Source organism: Corvus moneduloides, chromosome 2 (assembly GCF_009650955.1).
Source record: "Corvus moneduloides isolate bCorMon1 chromosome 2, bCorMon1.pri, whole genome shotgun sequence".
NCBI classification, from domain to species: domain Eukaryota; kingdom Metazoa; phylum Chordata; class Aves; order Passeriformes; family Corvidae; genus Corvus; species Corvus moneduloides.
In genome coordinates this window covers 97,089,960-97,108,925 of record NC_045477.1, presented here as the reverse complement: position 1 = coordinate 97,108,925, position 18,966 = coordinate 97,089,960, and the positions used below count along the sequence as shown (strand labels likewise).

At 42.2% G+C, this 18,966-nt stretch overlaps 1 protein-coding gene across 3 annotated transcripts in view; it reads left to right on the top strand.

The window, feature by feature from the left end:
* The first annotated feature begins 2,919 nt into the window (after nt 1-2,919).
* The window catches only part of TMEM255B (transmembrane protein 255B), a 66,372-nt gene continuing 50,325 nt past the window's right edge, over nt 2,920-18,966 (top strand). For 2 of the 3 annotated variants that reach the window (XM_032100488.1, XM_032100486.1), the window contains exons 1-3: nt 2,920-3,022; nt 11,471-11,613; nt 16,215-16,277. In XM_032100488.1, the coding sequence (XP_031956379.1) occupies nt 2,962-3,022; nt 11,471-11,613; nt 16,215-16,277 (267 nt within the window). In that variant the 5' untranslated portion in view covers nt 2,920-2,961. The remainder of the gene's footprint in view (nt 3,023-11,470; nt 11,614-16,214; nt 16,278-18,966) is intronic. The other variant, XM_032100487.1, reaches the window with a different exon arrangement.

Below are 18,966 nucleotides of genomic sequence, written 5' to 3'. Positions count from 1 at the left end.
GACAGGTTTCCTGTTCTCCAACAGTCTCCAATAACAGTGCTTCACCCCCAGCTTTGCTGATTTTTCAAAAGTGTTGCTCAGGACTTGACACAATAGATAACAATTTTTTCAATATTTGGGGTGCAATTTTCCGGGACCTCTCGCAAGAAACAGCCTAACTTATGCTTCCACTTCGCATCTGCTAATATCATTATCTTGGGGTGACTTTATGATGTGTATCCCATATCGCTGCCCCATGCCCAGAAATTAATTTTTGTACCTTTCTATGCCTTTAAACTGAGCCTGAGAGGGGGAAGGAAAACTTGAGCAAAACTTTTTCAAAGCAGTTTGCAGCTTTTTCAAGGTCACACAGAGATAAGAGACTTTTTTTCCCCAGCTGCAGCAGGAGAGCAGGGGAGCACCCGGCTTGCTGCTTTCCAGTCAGCTTTTGGCCAGTGGTTCAGCTTCTTTTTCTCCAGAGAGAGACTGAGAGTTGAACTTTTTTTTTCCTTCCCTGGAATTTCGGATTTTCTCCCTTTTCTGCTGGACTGTTTCAGTATCAGAACACATTGGGAGGACTTTCCACCGGGCACGGAGGGCCTGGCCCTGGGCCAAGCCCCAGCTCCAAGGAGACCAAAGGGAGGACTCGAACACTTTCCCAGGTTCTTTCTCCACAGCGAGAGATTTTATTATTTAGCATTATTTTCCTTCTCCCGTGTGTTTGTTCAATAAATAGTTTTTGTCTCTTTCACTTTCCTTTGGGGAAAATTTGTTTTTTTCCCGAACCTGGTGGGGGAGGGATGGTTTGTAACCTGCCTTCTCTCAGAGGATATATTTCTAAATTTGGCCAAACCAGCACAATCATCTTTTACATTATCTTGCTTACTTTATGCTCTCTGCAAATACCCTCACCCTACTTTTTCTTTTCATTGAAAACTGAGGCAATGTATTTATTCAATATTTAGAGCAGCCTTCATCTCGTCCCTGGCATTTAGCCACCTGTATCTTGCTTCTTTGAATACTTTTATTTATATAGTTGAAGAATTCTTTGCTATCTGTTATCCTTTCTTTGCAGCATCTGGTTCAGCTAGATTTTTATCCATTCTTTCTCTCTGATCCTGCAGTTTCCAACCCAGCAAACTGTACTTCCCCTGTTTCCTGTGGGTTCATTCATTTTCAGGTAGTTACTGATCCACTAGCACCACAATTATTCTTGACCTATTCCAACCTCTTTTACGGGATGAAAGTGCTATACATTGTTTTCCATTTTGCATTTAAAGTAAGTCCATGATTCTTCCACATTCAAATGCTAGGTCCATGCAGCCTCACCAACAATTTTTCATAGTTTCTTAATGTTTCCCCTCTTATATCCAGGACTGTAGGATATTCTTGTAGATCTATTCTTGGTTCTCAAGAAATTTGCAGTAAATAATGTTAGTCATTTATCAGAGATTATTGTCTATAATCAAATTATTTCTTAAAGGAATTAGAAGATCCTTATATTTTACTGAAAATAATTATAGAACAGCTTCCCTTTAGGCTGTTGAGTTGGATCAATGGCTGCTGGTAAATGAAAAGTTTATTGCCCATCACACCCAATAATACATGCTGCATAGGGTCTTTGTCTTGCAGCTGTCTAGGGAATTGAAGTCTTCCCCAACCGTGCTGTTATTTACTGCTGATGGAAACCTCTATTCATAGCCATCCCTGAACCTGAGAGTCTTTACCAGATTTTGGGGCATTTCTATCACTCTTATCCACTACCACTTTCAAATAAATTTCTAATTTGCACCATCACCATCTCTGTTTTCTCAATCTATTACTTCATTAATTTCTATTAAAAATAGTAATTAATAGTACAAATACTACCTCTATCCTATTTTTGCTCCTTTCTTCAGCCTCTTTAGGTAAGAGGATGCAAAGAGAAAAAAGTAGCTTTGTGTTTGGCCTTAGCTCCTGGCTTACTTATCTTCATAGACTATAGGGCTAGTACCTGAGAAAATTGCCTCTTTCCATCTAACCATTTCCTGGGGAAAGTAAAGAAAAAAGACTGAATATCTTAAATGCATATACACACATACATTTAGAGGCTGGAACAGAAGAAAAACAAGAATGTTAAGTAGAGTTGTGCATTTTGCAAGTGGGAGAACACAACATAACCAAAGCACTTGGCAGCCTGTCAAAAGCATTATTCACAAAAAGAATTTATTACGTTCTCTGCTATACGGAAGTCAGGCAAAAGGAACAGCGGACACCAAAACAGCACAGTGCCTTTGGCTACTTCTTCTCAGTTGTTGCTAGACTCTTTCAGACAGAAGTCACACAACCCTGCAGTCACTAGCACTAGAAGCAACAGCTGGCAGTTGCTGAGAAGCAGCAAGACAAGTGTCAGAATCTGCAGAGGGAATAAAAACGGAGACAGTGAGATTGAGAAATTAGATAGACACCACGTAAGAAAAAGAACAGCCCTGCAGCGTCTCTTGACTATTGACATTTCCTGTCTTAGCCTACACCTGCCTTAACCTACATCTCTGAGATGCCTACATTTGTAATTTAGTTAGTATTTCTCGTTGCTGTGGTATTTTATTTCTGATTTTTATATATAAATGCATTTTTTAAGGGAAGAAGAAAGCTGAAAGGGAAGTTTGGGACAATTCTGATCTACACTAGGTGTCAAACTGGCCAAGAAGAGATCCAGAAGCGACGCCAAGGCTGAGACACGGGTAGGACATACAACGAATTAAGCAGCTGATGGCTGCACTAGTAAAGACCTGGCCCGTGCTTCCTCCGAGGGCGGCAGGACCGGCGGCGGGAGCGGCGGCGAGCGGGGCCCGGTTATGTTGGGCGGCCGGGCCCCCGTGCGGCGGGGGCAGCGCCGCTCGCCCCGCCCCGGCCCCGCCGCGCCCCGCGGGGCGGACCCGCCGTGCCCCCGGGCAGACCCGGCCGCGGAGCGGAGCGGAGCGGGGCCGGCGCCCGCGGGAGATGATGGCCCCGCCGCCCGCCCCCGCCGTGTCGGGCCCGCTGGCCGTGCTGGACCCCACAGGTGAGCCCGGCACCTGCCCCGCCGGGTGCGTGAGCCCCGGGGATGCGGCGGGGAGAGCGGCAGCCGGCTGGACGGCCGGGCTGCCCCGGGCCGGCGCCGCTGCCCCGGCGCTTCGGTCGGCGGGACGGGAGGGCGCGGGCGGGGGCCGTGCCCGGGCTGTGCCCGCAGAGTGGCGGCGCGGGGGGCTCAGCCCGAGATCATCGCCGCCGTGCGCGCTGCCGCTCGTCCTCTCGCTCGCCGAGGTGTTTAAAAATACCGGCTCTTCGCAGAGCTTTCAGCTGCGCTTGGTGAATCCCTCCCTGTGCTGGAGGTTTAACATTCGGAGGAATGGCTTGGTGCGGGACGCGGATAGGAAATTAATGTAAGAGCCATCGTGCTGTGCTCGATGGCCATGGCCGGTGGCCGTGCTGGAGCAGGCGGTGCGGGGGCGGGCTGGGGACAGGTGTTGGGTTAGTTTCCTTCCTCCTGGTTCTCCTAACTGAATGGTGAGCTGCTTGTGTTTACAGCGTACGTCCTGAAATACAAACGCATCGGCAAAAAAAAGGTCAAGTATTTCATTATTCCAGCGGAATTTGTTAAAGTTTAGAAAATACAGAACTTACTGCTAGGAATTACTCTGTGTAGCATTTGAAAGGATAAGAAGAGACTTTGCTATGCACTCAAGGATCTTAACAGCTGGATAAAAAGGTGTATGAGATCTTAATTTTTGTCTTAAACTTGAAAGAAAAATTATGTTGGTGTTGAAAATGTGGCCATGGAAGATGTGCTGTAACTTAAAAACATTTTCAGGTAGTCATTGGAAAAAGAAGAATCTCTATGCTAGCTTTAAACTAGTGATTAGCTGCTCATTAAATTATTTATTGGTGAAACAATTGCTGCCAAAACAATGAGGTCATAGTGATACTGCATGGTATCACTTACTATAGCCATACTACATAGTCTGTCAGGGCTTGTGGGATTGCTTTTTCATTTTGTTCAGTATGAGTATTTTGTAGTACAATTGTAAACTGTTTCCCATGGTCTTGAATATATAATGCACTCATGGAATCTTACTCAACAAATTAATAATAAAAGTAAGAGATGGGCCTGATGAAAGCTGCTGTCTTGAGGCTTGAAATGAATGCTGTTGCATCTGGTTTAATTAGTTCAGCACTCTGGACAAGTCAAGCATTTAATCAGAAGAGGGAAAGTAATCACCAACAGCAGGTGTGAGTATCTCTTTTAAGCATCTCAATCCGTCACATTTAATTTTGGGAGGCAATGTAGGATTAATTCAACTTCTCTGGCATGAAACAGTTTTTAAAATACGCAAAACTGTAGTTGAGAGAGAGATGGCACTGAAGTGAGCTTTGCAGTAATTAAAAATTTATAATTGAGATCCAAAGATCTCCTAAAAATTTTCTCAATAGCAGCAAAATAGCAGATACCTTTGATACAAAAGCCTGTCTATGGTGAATTTCCACTTAAATTATCTTATTCTGTGTGCTTAATGCCACTCTCTGAAACATGTCACAGTTTTTAGTAGTATTCATCACATAATAAAAATGCACTATTTTTTCCTGTCAACAAAAGCTTCCCTCTTTTTCTCATAGTTAGACACTAATATACATTGGGCTGGGCATTATTTGAAACAAGTGTTTCCATTTAGATCACCATAACTAGATCAAAGAAGAAGGTATGGAATTATGTAGTGCTAATATTTAGCAAATGTGATTGTAATCCCAGCTAACTGCTACATCCTACACTGACTTTTTTCCTCACCAAAATCATGCCACTCTTTTTGACAGGCTTTGTGATGTCTGAAGATCGATTTTAAAAGAAGTAGTGAAGTTAGCAAAGTGTAGTTTCCTTCATCTAAGTGTAGACTTTTTTAGTTCAGTTGCAGATCGTATGCAGGTTTTCCAAGGTGGAGAGATGCTGTTTCATTCTATTCTTTCTTGGCCTCTGGACACATTCTGTGCCATGGACATTTTTCATCATTAATTAGTTCATCCTCCTTTTAAACTCACTCTTTTCTTTGTTCAAATCCAGACCCTACTATTCATCATTAGATCTACTACTTTGCAGTCTCCTATGTACCCTCCCCAGAAAGCCATCCATTTTTCCATAGTCTTCCTGCAAATTTAACCCCCATCCGTTGCAAACAGAGCATTGTAAATATAATTGTTTTCTGCAACTGCTGAATGGACAGAAGTTTTTTCTGAGTGCAGCAGAGTGTGGTCTTCAGCAGGTACTTTTTCTTTTTGCTCTCTGGAGGGTGATCTCAATTTCTCTCCTCATGGGCCTTTCTCTGTCCCAGGGAGGCAGCAGTCTGGTGTCTCTCCTCCTTGTACTGGTGATATTTTCTCTCCTTCCATTGTCGAAGCAGGGCTGAATGGCTCAAGCAGATAGTTTGCCTGACAGATATTTAGTGAGCAAAGCAGAGAGTGTTTCTGTGACTGTTCCTTTTTGTGCACAATTTAGGTCTGCGCCAGGCAGAGCACAAGCCAGTCATGTGGAAGCTTTGTTGCCTCTCTAAATTATCTGTAGTGCCTATTGCTGCAGTTAATACTGCAAAAAACTCAGTGCCCAAGTCAATGCTTCACTGGCCAAAACTGCTGAAGAATATTGCCAACAGATGTTAATAACATATTCACACCCTCTGTTCACCCCAGCCTCAAGCTAATGCTAGTAAGGATATGACAAGGTTTCTTCCTACAAGCTTGGTTTTTGGTGTGCTAAGTATAAGAATTTTAAGTTACAACTAAATTGCATTAAGGTCCAGACTAGGACTTTAATAATATTCATACTGAATCATTGTTAAATAAGTTGAAGGTCATAAATGTCAAAATTATTCTGAGAGTTACTTCAGTACTAAAAAATTGGAAAGTGAATAGCCTCCATTAACTGTTTCCTGCACTCCAGGAACACTGGTGTTGGAAGAAAATTCAGGCAATTTTGACAGCAATGTTTCCTCTGCTCTTAATTTAACTGCTGTTCTTGTATATGGCCAGCCTTCGGTCCAAGCCTTGCCACAGAGAGTGTCACAGAAGAAGGCTGGGCCAGGCACACTGCCTGAGCTGGAGACAGGGCTTCTGTGTCTGGCATTGGGTTTTGGCTGGCAGGTACATTAAAAACAGATCCAAATAAACTGCGCGGCAACTGCTACAAACAGCAGTAAACAAAGGCTTGGAAAATCTTGGGACCCAACATGACTGAAAATGCAAAAGGAAGCTAATAGTAGGAACCCTTTGCAGCTGTAGCTTCTGAAGATATTATGCTGCTTTGCAAATATTACATAGGCCTCCCAGTATGGTGGTGGCTTATATGCATGTAATTACACATATTTTGCTAGAGCAAAGATTTTTATTGTTGTGACTAAGGAAAGCCAAACAACCATGATAAAAACCAATTTAGCCGTGATTTCTACCCATCTTCTCTGAGCATGTGGAAGTCTTTGAGAATAAATCTTTGCACATGCCAGCCTCTTCTCCAGAAAGAGCCTTTCTGTGCTCCTGCACATATGTCATCTCTCCTAAGAGTGGAGTTCATAGCTAATGACGTGTACTTACTGTAGTTTCCAAACTGGACTATGAAAAAGGGGAGATATGATTGGATATTTGCCACTATTTTGAGATGCAGGTGGTAAAAGATCAATGAATATGAGGGTTGAAGGGTATTGCATTCATAAATTTTTTCTGGCATGTGTAAATTTCAACATCAAAATGTAGTTCAGACCAAAAAATGTCCCTACAAACAATGACGTCCTTTTCTGTTCTGTCTCACTAAATCCACATCAGATTTACTCCAATGACAAATAAGAACATGCTTTTCCTAAGACATTTTCCAGCAAACTCAGTCAGGGTAATCAAGCTCATGTCTTTCACTATTCGTAACCAGAACTCAAGAGGGTGGGTTGGACCCATAGTTTATCTCCATGCAATCTGATCAACCTTTGCCAGTACAGGTGCTGATCTGAGGAAAATGTGGAGGCTTGGCTCCTCAGGCGCTCTTCAGAAAGTGCTCAGTGGTTTCAAGAAGACTTGGCTGAGGAGCATCTGCCCCACTGGCTTTGGGAAGGTTTGTGTTCCTATGTCCCTTTAGAGTACCTTTAGAGTTTACATTGCAGCTGCAGTTTCATGTCAGTGGATATGTGTTGCAGTGGGGATACTGCAATATACATATACCAAACCAGGAGTCCCGTGGAAAGGAAATATATATGGACAGACAGATTGTTGCTAGATGTTTCAGAGATGTTTATTTCTCCAGCCGCATGGCCGGAGCTCTGCCCAGGAACTGTTCCAGTCACGGGACCAAGGGTCCTTCTGCCCGCGCAGGGAACACAAACCAACCAATGGGAACGAGGCTGAGCAGGGGCAGGGAAGCCCCGTGTCTGTGCCCTCAGGGCTCCTCTCCCAGGGCTACATGGCAGGGGAGGGACCCCAACAGATATGAGCACACATACCCAACCCACTTTTAGTCTAGCTGTCTTGACTATCATAAAACCATAGAAGAATTCAGGTAGAAAGGTACCTTTGTTGAAATTCCAACCTCCTCCTCAAAGCTGGGTTACCTATGAGGTCAGGCCAGGTTGCTCAGTGCTTTTTCTGTTTGAATTTTGAAAACCTCCAAAGTTGGAGGGGACACAAGTTCTTTGGGCAACCTGTTCCAATGTTTGACTGTCCTACTGTTGATTTTTTTTTTTCTCCTTATACCCAGTCTGAAACACTTTTTTGTATTTCAGTTTGTCTGCTGTCTTTTCTCCTCCTGCTGTGCACCATTATGAAAAGCCTGAGTCTGTTCTCTTGACAACAACTCAAAGGAATTGGAAGACTGCAACTAGCCTTGCCAAAAGTCATCTCATCGCCAGGCTGAGCAAGCCTTGGTAGCCCGTTAACCCCCTGATTCTGTGATGCCATCTTCCCCCTGTTCCTTGCCCTAGCCCTGGCCACTCCCTTGGTTTCTCTATTGGCTCCTGTACCCCAACCCCACCCAGGGACTGCCCCTGGGCCCCTGACAAAACCACCCTGCACCCAGACCATGAGGTCTCTCTACCTCTGAACATCACAGGGACAAGATGTGATTAAAGCCATCTCAAGCCCTCATGAGAGACCCTTCTCTGCCTTCTTTACCACCAGCGCATTGTAACGCTGCTGGCTGCCGGAGCCAGGTCGCGGGGCTGTCTGAAATGGACTCCGGGATGCGACTGATCGCATGGCCCTAGGAAACCCCCGCTGTGCTCACAGGGAGCTGCAGCCTGCTAGGCGGAGTCCAGCGGTTACAACACAAGCCCTGTTCCCTCAGCCTCTTCTCATACAGAGATTACCAGCCCCTGACCTTCTTTGCAGTTCTCTGTTGAATTCACTGCAGTTAATTTATGTATTTCCCTATACTAAGGGCCCAAAACTGAGTGTAATATTTTGTGGTCAAAAAAGTGCTGAATAAATAGGTGTAGTTGCTCCTCTGATCTCCTAATGATGCTCCTGTTAGTACAGCCCAGGATTCTGTTACTAGGGCACACTGCTGGTTCATGTTCAGCTCATTGTCTACCAATACCCCCAGGTCCTTCCCAGCACAGCTGCTTTGCAGCCTGGCAGTCCCTTACCTGTTGGAGAGGATGAAAGTTTGGTAAGAAAGTTTCACAGATATGTAGGCTTGGCAGAAAGATCTCTGAATGTAGAAACTGAGGATGAGATAGAAATGAAAGCAAGTTTTGATATAGAATAAAAGATGTTTTGTTTAACCAGTGATCACTGGATAACTGAGAAGGCGAAGGTAGGAGATGAGTTGGAAGGAGATTTTTATGATTAGGACAAAGGTATGTGACTACAAACAAAGACGTTTTTCACCCAGTAAACAAGTATCAAGAAGAGCATAAGTAAATAAAAAACATGTTTTTACCAAATGGAGAGAGATCGCATGCAAACAAGAAATGTCAATGTAGCAAGAAGAAGAGAGGTCTGAGAATTTTCCATTGTAAGCTTAAATTGTAACTTACTTACTCTTGTGATTGGATAATAATGACTATAATATGGTGATGGTAGTAGCTCTGATAGGCTATAGGCAAATGTAAAGGTATTGTGTATGGTGCTTATTGGTTGTTATGTATTAAGATACTCAGCAAAGAAAGTATATAATGCTTAGTAACTTGAACAGAAGGTGGCTTCAGGTATGCCTACAAGCTGGAGCTGGCAGCTCTGGATACCCACTCCCTGAAATGCTGTAACTTCGCCTGTGCAATAAACAGCTTTCAAGAGAGCTGCCTGAAGTCCAGACATCCTTCGTGAACCTTTCTCCTATACTTACCTGTATCATTGCAAGGCATTGTTCCTTCCTTTGCTCAGGACTTGGCATCATGTTAAAACCTTGCTAGAATTAAGGTAAAAGACAGCCACTGTTCCTCAAGTCCAGTCTTTTTGCCATAGCAGGCACCTGGGCTGGTCAGACATGACTTGGCTCTGGTAAATCCATGCTGACTATTGCCAATCACCTTTTCCTTTTGTGCCCAGAAATGTCTTACAAGAGGACTTGCTCTGCAGTTTTGGTCCCAGCATCCCAGGAACCAAAGTGAGGTTGGTTGGTTTGTAATTCCCTGAATCTTCGTTTTGGCCTTTTTAAAAACAGGTGGAGCATTTGCCTTTCTTCAGTTATTAGAGATTCCCTGATCTCTGTGACTTTTCAAAGATCATAAAGTATGACAAGGGCATCAAATATTATTTAAAATCTGGTAGATGTATTGAATGAATCAGTTTATAGGAATGACAGCTGATTTGTGGAGCTGCACATCTGAAATCTAGTTTTTTCCCTCTTGGCCACGTGAACTGGCTTCACTGAAAGAACTGTCTTTAACCCCATACACTTGGTGAAAAACTGACTGCTAGTAAAGAACCTCTTGGCTTCCATGTGCCCAGTGACCCTCCATGGATTAACAGAGAATTGCCAGAGAAAGACAGCAGAGACGTAGGCTGGAGAAGAGGTGTTCGGAGAGTCTTAGGAATTATTTCTTGATCTTTAGCAGGAAGACTTTGTACATGCAGGTGAAAGAGACTTGTGTAAGCTCAATAGATGGTATTTGTCTTCAGAAAAGTTTTTCATACTAAAAGACTGGAATAATTTTGACTGGTTGTTCTACTGGAGAAATGTCAGCAAACACAGCTTTTTATTATAAATTCTTTTTTTTACTGATTGAAATTATTTGACTTGGTTTGCAAATATCACTAATCTAGTCTGACTTTTGAACTATAACCATTTAACTGAGTTACATGACTTTAAAATGGCCACAAAAATTAAGTGACTCATTGCAAATGGCTTCTGCTTGCTTTTTGTCTTTCCTGCGTTTCCCCTGCTTTTGCTTCCAGCAGTGCCTCCAGAGCCTGACCCACACAAGCCTGCCTTCCCCTCTCACCTCCTCCTTCCTGCTGAGGGCTGCTGCGTCCAGTCTTCAGAGCAACATCACAGTCTCTGCCTTCTCCCAAGGCTGGGCAGTCAGGCAGCTTCATGAGGCTGCAGAGGGAGAGACACTGGTCCTGCTGTGGCCAGGCTGTGCTCTCTCAGGAACTCCATCCTGCCCAGGTGCAGTGTATGGTACCATGGTATTGCATGTCCCAGTGCTACAGGGTGATCCTGCACACTCCTGCCTTGCCTTTCAAAGTGAGAATACCAAAAATGAGGAGCACAGTTTGATTTACTTGGGTGTCTTTTGTTAGTTAGAGTCATGTATCAGTGGCTTTTTAAAATCAGTCTTACATAAGTCTGTGCTATGGGCTGGGGCCCTGGTGTGAGTAATGTTTGGCTACAGCTCAGATCTGCCACTGGGATAACAAGGTTGAATGCTTTGGAGCAGGCTGCAAGCTGAAGGTGAGCATACTGGTTTTCACTTTGGGGTATCTGGATCCAAATCCCAGCAAGACTGAATGTATTTCACTGAGCAGCTACTGTTAGACAAGTCTCATGTATGAGTTTCACCTGATAAACTCTATTGCTTTGCTTCAGGGATACAGATTGATTACCCCAGTAAATATGAAGAGCACATTCATTTTCATGATAGTATGCAGAGTGCCTTCTAATCTTGTTTAAAATATTCGTTTTTATGTTCAGGCCAGGTAGAGTCAAATTGGCACTTCACACAGGTAAGAATTTAAGGCCTGCAGGATCCAATTTACCAACAGGAACAACACTTAATTAAATGTTACTGAAGACAAGGCATAATTATCACTGTCACTGACTTACAGTTCCGTTTAATAAAAACTCATCTCATGCCTGTACCCAATGCGTGTGCATTAAGCCATACTCTAGCTAACTCTGTGGTTTTTAATTCCTTCTGTTGTCTGGCAGCAATTTCCCTTAGTGGGAGAACGACAGTGGGTTATCAACAGAAAAGATTAACAAAAGAAAATCTTCCATCATTTTCTATTTGTTCTGCCATGATTGCAATGAAAGCTATTTTTTTTTCCCCCCCACTCCCTACAGGACAGTTTGCAAAAAGGAAGAAGACTTCACTTTGGTTCACAGTCGCACTGCTGGTGGTGTCTGTTTTCATACTGACCATAGGTCTGGCAGCTACCACACGAACAGAAAATGTTACTGTGGGAGGCTACTACCCCGGCATTGTTGTAAGTAAAAAAACCCATTTTAGAATATTAGGTACATCCAAATAAATTATTACCAGCTGTAAATGGGAAGTTCTGATAGATTGAAAAAAAAAAGAAAAAAGACAATTAGTCCTGTTGATTTCACAGGAGAGAGATGCTGCTTTGTTTTGATCTAATTCTAGTGTGTTGTAAAGCAGGGGGGTAACCTACTTTTCTGAAGTGCCCTGAAGGGGAGGCTGTTAGGGGGCAGAAGGAGATCAAGGTTGCACTGCACTGCACTGTGCTGGTCTCAGGGAACTGTGTGAAAACCTCTGCTGGACTCCTGCTGGTCTCCATTAAAGGTGGGTGTCGGCACGACTGGACAGTGGGATAGATTTGAACAACCTTTTAGAAATTTACTACTTTGATGGCATGAAGAGCCACTCCACTCTGGTGTCCGTGTGCCAGGAATTCTGCTGTGTCCATGGCAGGGAAAGCCCTGCAAATGGACATGTGGAGGTTCTCCGTAACATCCTTTTGTGCAGGCTTGCTGCCAGTTCTCTCATACAAGATCCTGTTTCCAAAATCCTTACTCTTGTTTTTGCCTTGGGAACAGAGTGCTTAAAAACATTCCTGCAGTGGGCACAAGGTTCGAACTCTACCTGCTTTGTCCTGTGGTGCCTCTGTGACTTCTGGGGAGGAGTAGCCCTGCCAACTCCTTGCTGGTTCAGCCCCCAGGCCCTTTCTGATCTCAGGAGGAGGGATTAATTGTATCCAAAAGTGTGGAAATGCTTGGAGTAAAAAAAGTAATTTAAATTCCTGGGCTGAGTTTTAAATACGAGGAATATGGGCAGCAAATAGAGAAGGGCTGAATTAGCCAAGGGGAGGTAGAGGGTGCAAGGTGAAGAAAGAAACTCACGTGCTTAGAGTCAGACACTGCTTAGGTGTGTGGCTCCACTAGTGCCAAAATATGTTGTAAGGTACCATTATTTCTTGCTCTCTATGGAATGAAACGCCCAGAGAAGAGGGATATGCATCTTCTAATACTGTGCATACACCATTAATAATTTAAGTTAGAATTGTTCCTCCTAAACAAGTCATCTTACATCTTAGTGTTACGTTGAGAACAGGATTTCTGAAAGATAATTTTAGGATAATGATCTATAAGGAGCAGTATTTTAAAGATAGAACAAAAAGCAGTTCTGAGAATAAGACCTTAGAAGAATGATTTTCCCTTTCATTAACCTAAAATAGATTGATACAGATAAAGGTCTCTTCTTCTGAAATTTGACATGAAATCTTTTGTAAGACCACATTATCTGCATTCATCCTAGGAAGAAGTTTCATTTTTAAACTGCTGTCTTTAACAAGTGTAATAAGTAATAAACCCATGTGCACAAAACAGGTCATTTCAGCATTTAGTTTCTTGTAGGAATAACACAATGTCTGTTCACTCATCTGAAAAATATCACCTGCTAAAATATTTTTTTTAAATCTTGTTTTCATTAATAACCAGATAGAAAAGCAAGGATTTATTAGAATACTTTGAAAACAAAACTTTTTATTAATAATTTTCTCTTTCAAAATATTATTGGAGCCAAATAATTTTCATAAAATTCAGAATTCTTTTTGTGCACACATGATGGATTATTGAAGTAACTGAGAAAGAGTGATGGATAATTGTCAATGTAAATGTCATCGAGATATTAAATATCACAAACATTTAGCAAGAGTTAAAAGTGCTATGCAAATCTTACATGGTATCTTGCCAAAAGCCTGGTCAAAGGTGTGTGACAGCACTGTTGTGTTTTTGCCTCACTGCCAGGGATGACTGACTCCAGTGCAGCATTGGCAGACGGACTGTCATAGAATCACAGAATGGTTTGGGATGGCAGGGACTTTAAAGGTCATCTCAACTCCCCTGCCATGGACAGGGACACCTTCCACTAGACCAGGTTCTCAAAGCCCCATCCAGCCTGGTCTTGTACACTTCCAGGCGTGGGGCACCCACAACTTCTGTGTGGGCAACCTATTCCAGTTCCACCACCTTCACAGTAAACGATTTCTTCCTAATGTCTAACCTAAACCTACCTTCTTTCAGTTTGAAGGCATTACCTCTTGTCCTATCTCTTCACATTTTCTTGTAAGGCACCTCTAGGAACTGGAAGGCAGTAATAAGGTCTCCTTGCAGCCTTCTCTTCTCCAGGCTGAACAACCCAAACTCTCTCAGCTTGCCCTCATAGGAGAGGTGCTCCAGCCCTCTGATCATCTTTGTGGCCTTGCTCTATACTCACTCCAGCAGGTCCATGTCCTTCCTATATCGGGGGTCCCACTGAAGGCAGCACTCTAGATGGGGTCTAACCAGAGCAGAGGGGTAGAATTCCCTTTTACCATCACCTGTTTCAGAATGTACAGAATGGCCCTCAAAAGGTGCTTCTCTTCTCTGCTGACAGTAGAGGGAGCTTAGAAAACCAGCAAACCCTGATCCCAAACTTTTAGATGCCTAAAGCTAGGGAATGAATTTGTCACTAAATATTTAACTGCTGGGCTCAGAGAAAAGCAAGAATATGAGGAGAGACGGTGTTAATTTCAATTAAAAATAAGGTCTATTTCTCACAGACTTCAGTAGTAAAATATTAATTTCACAGCTGGTAGATGAGATGAAATCTCCAGTGACCTTCGGTAAGAAATTTTGGTCTTAAAAAACATGCAGAATTTACCCTGCCTGAAGACACCTGTGAAGATGAGTAACACTATCCACTGGCATAGATTTGCTTGTATCTAGAAGTATTTGCAGAACAGGTCTTCAGGGTTAGATCCATAGTAGTTTGGCTTCTGCCAAGTTCCTACTGGCTTCAAGAAGAGTTAAGTGCCTTGATTTCCCTGAATATTGGTCTCTTGTAATTTGTTTTGAAAAAATCTTTTTTCTGAATATGTCTTTATAGTGCTTGGTATTTCCTGAACTTATGCATCCAAAGTAATTGAACATAAAATATTTCCGTGTGTAGACGAGTTAATATAATGTTACACTTTAGAAGGTGTCTGCATTTAATAGATTACTGCTTGATCATCTGTTTGGACTGTCTTTTTGGAACGGTCTGCAAAGACAGAGTTGGAACTGCTTCAGCCTCATTTCCTTATAAATATTTATACTTAAATACTTAATGTCACTTCTCTGGGACTACTTACTGTATTATTTTTGTTTGCTAGTTTTATACTCTTTCAACAGGGTCCAGTTGTCCCAGCACCACACTGACCTGGCCTCCCAGAGTTCCCAAATAGCCTGTTGTCTAAATGGACAAAAACCTAGCTCATATGACCCTAAAACAATCTCAGTAATGCTGTGGCTTTCATCATGATCTCTATTGTTCTGCTCCTTCTGATTTAATTGTTATTCTTCTGTCTTTGGTCATTTTTTTATTCTCATGGATATTACTCATTTTGTGTTCCCTACATCAGCCATAAATGAGGCTTTATGGATTGTTCCTGTTGGAATGAAAAATGGGGTTTGGAACCAGATGTCATTTTGATGTAGTTATCTTAATTTACAAAGTTGCTGTCCCCTGAACAGAGTGTCCTTGCTCATGGTTCCAAGTATCTCTACTATTTAGCTGTCAGCATGGGTGCACTTGCCTACTCTTTCAAAGTCTCTGCTTTTAGTCCTTGTGCCTCCCTTTCACATAAATTTTCCCAAAGCACTCAAGAGCAAATCTCCTTTCCCTACATTTGCTTTCTTGAAACTGAGTGATGGATTCCTCTTGTGATACTGAGCGAGTAAAGTGCTTGCAGGGGATTTGCTTTCTGCTGTGAGCAGTTGTGCGTAACAGCAAGGAATTTACGGGCATTGCTTAAGCCCTTGGCTGGGACATGTAGTCCTTAAAAACTTAATTTGTGCTTGGAGGAGAGGCTCTGAGCTCAGTCCAGTGGCCTCATTACAGAGAGGGGCTGGAACCATGAATCCAAGGAGTTTCTACTGCTCCAAACCTTCACGTGCCCATCATAAGGAGGACACTTCTCCTACCATCCCGATGTTGAAGCAACACTGGATCATTAAGGCCAGCTTACTTCAGTGTCCTTTCCTCCCCTCTTTCCTGTGGCTGTTGGTAATGGAGCTGACTGTACTGATACTTTTAGCATTTTAGCAAGGAGTTTTTCTGGGTTATGTGATAGCACCTAATCATTAAAATCAAACAAGAGTAAGGGTTTGAACTTGGGTCATTTGCATGGTGGGAACGCATCCATTTTTTGAGAAAAGCAGTCTGCAATTGCCTAAAGCTTTACAGCCTTTCAAAATGCTGATATGTGGACAAAAGTAAGTGGTTTTTTCTCCTACTTTACTTAGTTTTTGCTTAACGGTTTGTAAAACTGTACATGACAACAGTAACAGTAGTCAGTAGTGTGTCTATACAGACTTCTGTTTACTACATGACAGATTTTGCAGTGAACTATCAAAGAGCTGCAGTCCTGGCCATTTCCCATTACATTATATGATTTATGTCCAAGAGTAACTTCCACCTTTTCCCTTGACCTGCCCATATAGCCCATCTGTGTGGTGCATTAGCTCAGATATCACTGTATGTGTTGGTGTGTTGTCCAGATAAGCTGACCTCATGCATTTCTGTTGGTTTTGTTCTTTGCCTTAGCTTGGCTTTGGATCTTTCCTAGGGATTGTTGGCATCTACCTGGTAGAAAACAGAAGACAAATAGTAAGTAACAGCCCTTTTAATTTTTTTTTTCTTTTTGTATCAGACTGTATTAAACATGAAAAGCAGAGATTTCCAGTTAAAACTGCTTCATCTGCCTCGAAATGTTAGTCATTTGTTTCACCACTTCTGAGAAGTTTTATAGAAGCATGAATGGGCCAGTAACTTCCTTTGAACAAGGCAAAACAGAAGCAGCTTATTTTGTTTTACTTTGCTGCTGGTTTAGTGAGTTGAATTGATAGAGGGCAGAATCACTTAAGTGCCAGAGCCTGGCCAGGACCATGTAACTGGGAAAAGGATGGGAAGAGAGCAACATACCAGTCTGAGCAGCAACAAGCTACATAATCAGCTCCACCCTAGCAGATGATCTCATCCTGCACAAGAAGTTTAAGTCAGGAACAGTTTCCTGAAACTATATGTGTTAAATAGAAGAAAAAATCCAGAGCTCTTGCTGTCAAGATTCCCTGGCTATGACAGACAGGATCTGAGATACCATGTGATTTGTTTGTAGCTTTAGCTTGGCTTTCCAAATACTTTGCTTTTATTTATGTGAGGAAGTCATAGAAAGTCCTTGGGGCACCCAGGTAAAGGAAGGTGTACTAAGAAGGATGAAGGAATTTGTAGAAATTTTTAGCACTTTCCTTCCTCTCTTTGCGAAAAATAGCAGTCTTGGTTGAATAATAGCATGTCCAATGGGCACTTCACAGTAGACTGATTATAACCAAGCATCATGAAATATGATTAATTTCATAATGCAGAGCTTTCACTGGTGTAAATCAAGAGTGGTATTAAGCTCAGAGGAGGAACTGATGGATTTAGCTTGCATTTTGCTAACAAGTAACTACTTTACTTACAAGTAGTCATAATATCACTCCTTCATAACATCACTCTTCTTTTGCGTTACCTGTAAGTGTCAGTAGTGTATATGCAAGTATTCCCTTGCTTTTAACTTCTGTTTATAGCTGGGTTTCACAAAGAAGATTTATAAAGCTGTAGTATTTGTCTTTTTCTGTTCCCTATTCTATGTTTTTTAATGTGTTGACCAATTTCAGGCAAATTCAGGAGGGAGGTAGAGACTTCAAATGTGTGCAATTTCCTCAAGTTTCAGGAAGATTCACAGGTGGGTAGAGGAGAGAATTATGACCTAGTTCCCCCATGGTGGTAAACACTGCAATGTCAACTCACCACTATTTAAAGTAGAGGATCCAAATGGACATGACGTGTGAGACAAAAATTTGCAGTAGGTCAGGTGTCATTAATTTTGCTAGTAACAAAACAGCTTATTTAAGACTATTGCTCCTGATTTCTGCATCAGGGACCAGGATGAATAGCAGGTTCCTAGTTGCAGGCTCAGTGCTGATGAAAATGGCTTTGTCTTCCACAGCATTCATGCTACCTTACTAACAGACATAACATTTTAGGGTTGTTTGATTTTTCACTTTTCTGCCTCATGGTTTTCTGTGCTCTGTCCTTAGCAAAAGTAAAATGTGTGAGAAAGCCATAAGGTGGGTAAGCAGTGGTTAAAGTATGTATTCCTCGATGTGCTGTGTCATTTACACAAGGACTGAGGAGACATTAGTGTCCAGGATGTTTGGGCTTAGTGCCTGCTTGCATTTCCCAGCGTGGAACAAGGAAAACTGCTTTCCGCTTGTAACACTTACATATTATGGCTGTTGGAAGGTTGGGTTTCTGGGGAACAGACTAAGAGAATAACTAGAAAGTTTAATTACGCTTCTTGCCTTGGGAACCATCCACAGTGGGTCTTTTAACACTGTCTGTGCTGAGGCTGAGCTGATGGTTTCCAATGTTGTGGAAATGAGATTGAAAGGTTTTACAATGGAAGGCAGTAGTTATTCTCTGGGACATAACTGAGTATATTTGATTGGAAGGGTTTAGGGCAGCTTTAACGAATTTGCAGCCATCAGTAAGATTGTGAAGACTTATATAAGCACATAAATGTAGCATAAATGTTATATTCCTGTACCTAAAAATTATATACTTTGCAGCAGGACAGAAGGCAGTGGAAAGGAAAAGAAATTGCTTACTCAGTTGCTTCTATTTTAACTAGACTACCTTTGAGCAGTTACTGCAGTATAATTTGAATTTAACCCAGTGTAGCTCTGACAATTATCTGGCCCCTGAAATGACTCAATACTTCATTTTTTATTTGTTATTTAAATTGAAACTGAATACAGATGCAATTGCACTAGAGAAAAAAAGTCTATTTCAAATTGACCATTCTACTTAAATCTATTTCTCTTTTTGTCTTGAAGTTCTGTTTCACTGTGACACATCAATTATAAGTCCAGGTTCTTTCATGGTTGATGAAATGCTAAATGCAATATAAAATATATAATAATTAGCAGAACTAGTACAGTAAAACCCCAGCACTCAGTAACTGATGAGCATGGAGTTTGAGAAAGAACAAAAGCACGGTTAGGCAGAGTGGGCAATGGTTTGTTCTCAAAACATGACATTAATAATGTTGCACTTCTTTGACCTCCTTCTTGGCATCCCAGAGCCCGCAGTGGGAGTTCATTGTGCTGACCAAGGTATAACCCTTAATTCAAAGGAACTGCTGCTTGAAGAAGCAGGCTCTGCCTCATTGACTAGCATGATTTCACTTCAGCTCTTAGCATTTGTGCTTGGCTGTGATATGCAAAGCTTGGCACCAGCAGAACAAAATCTCCCT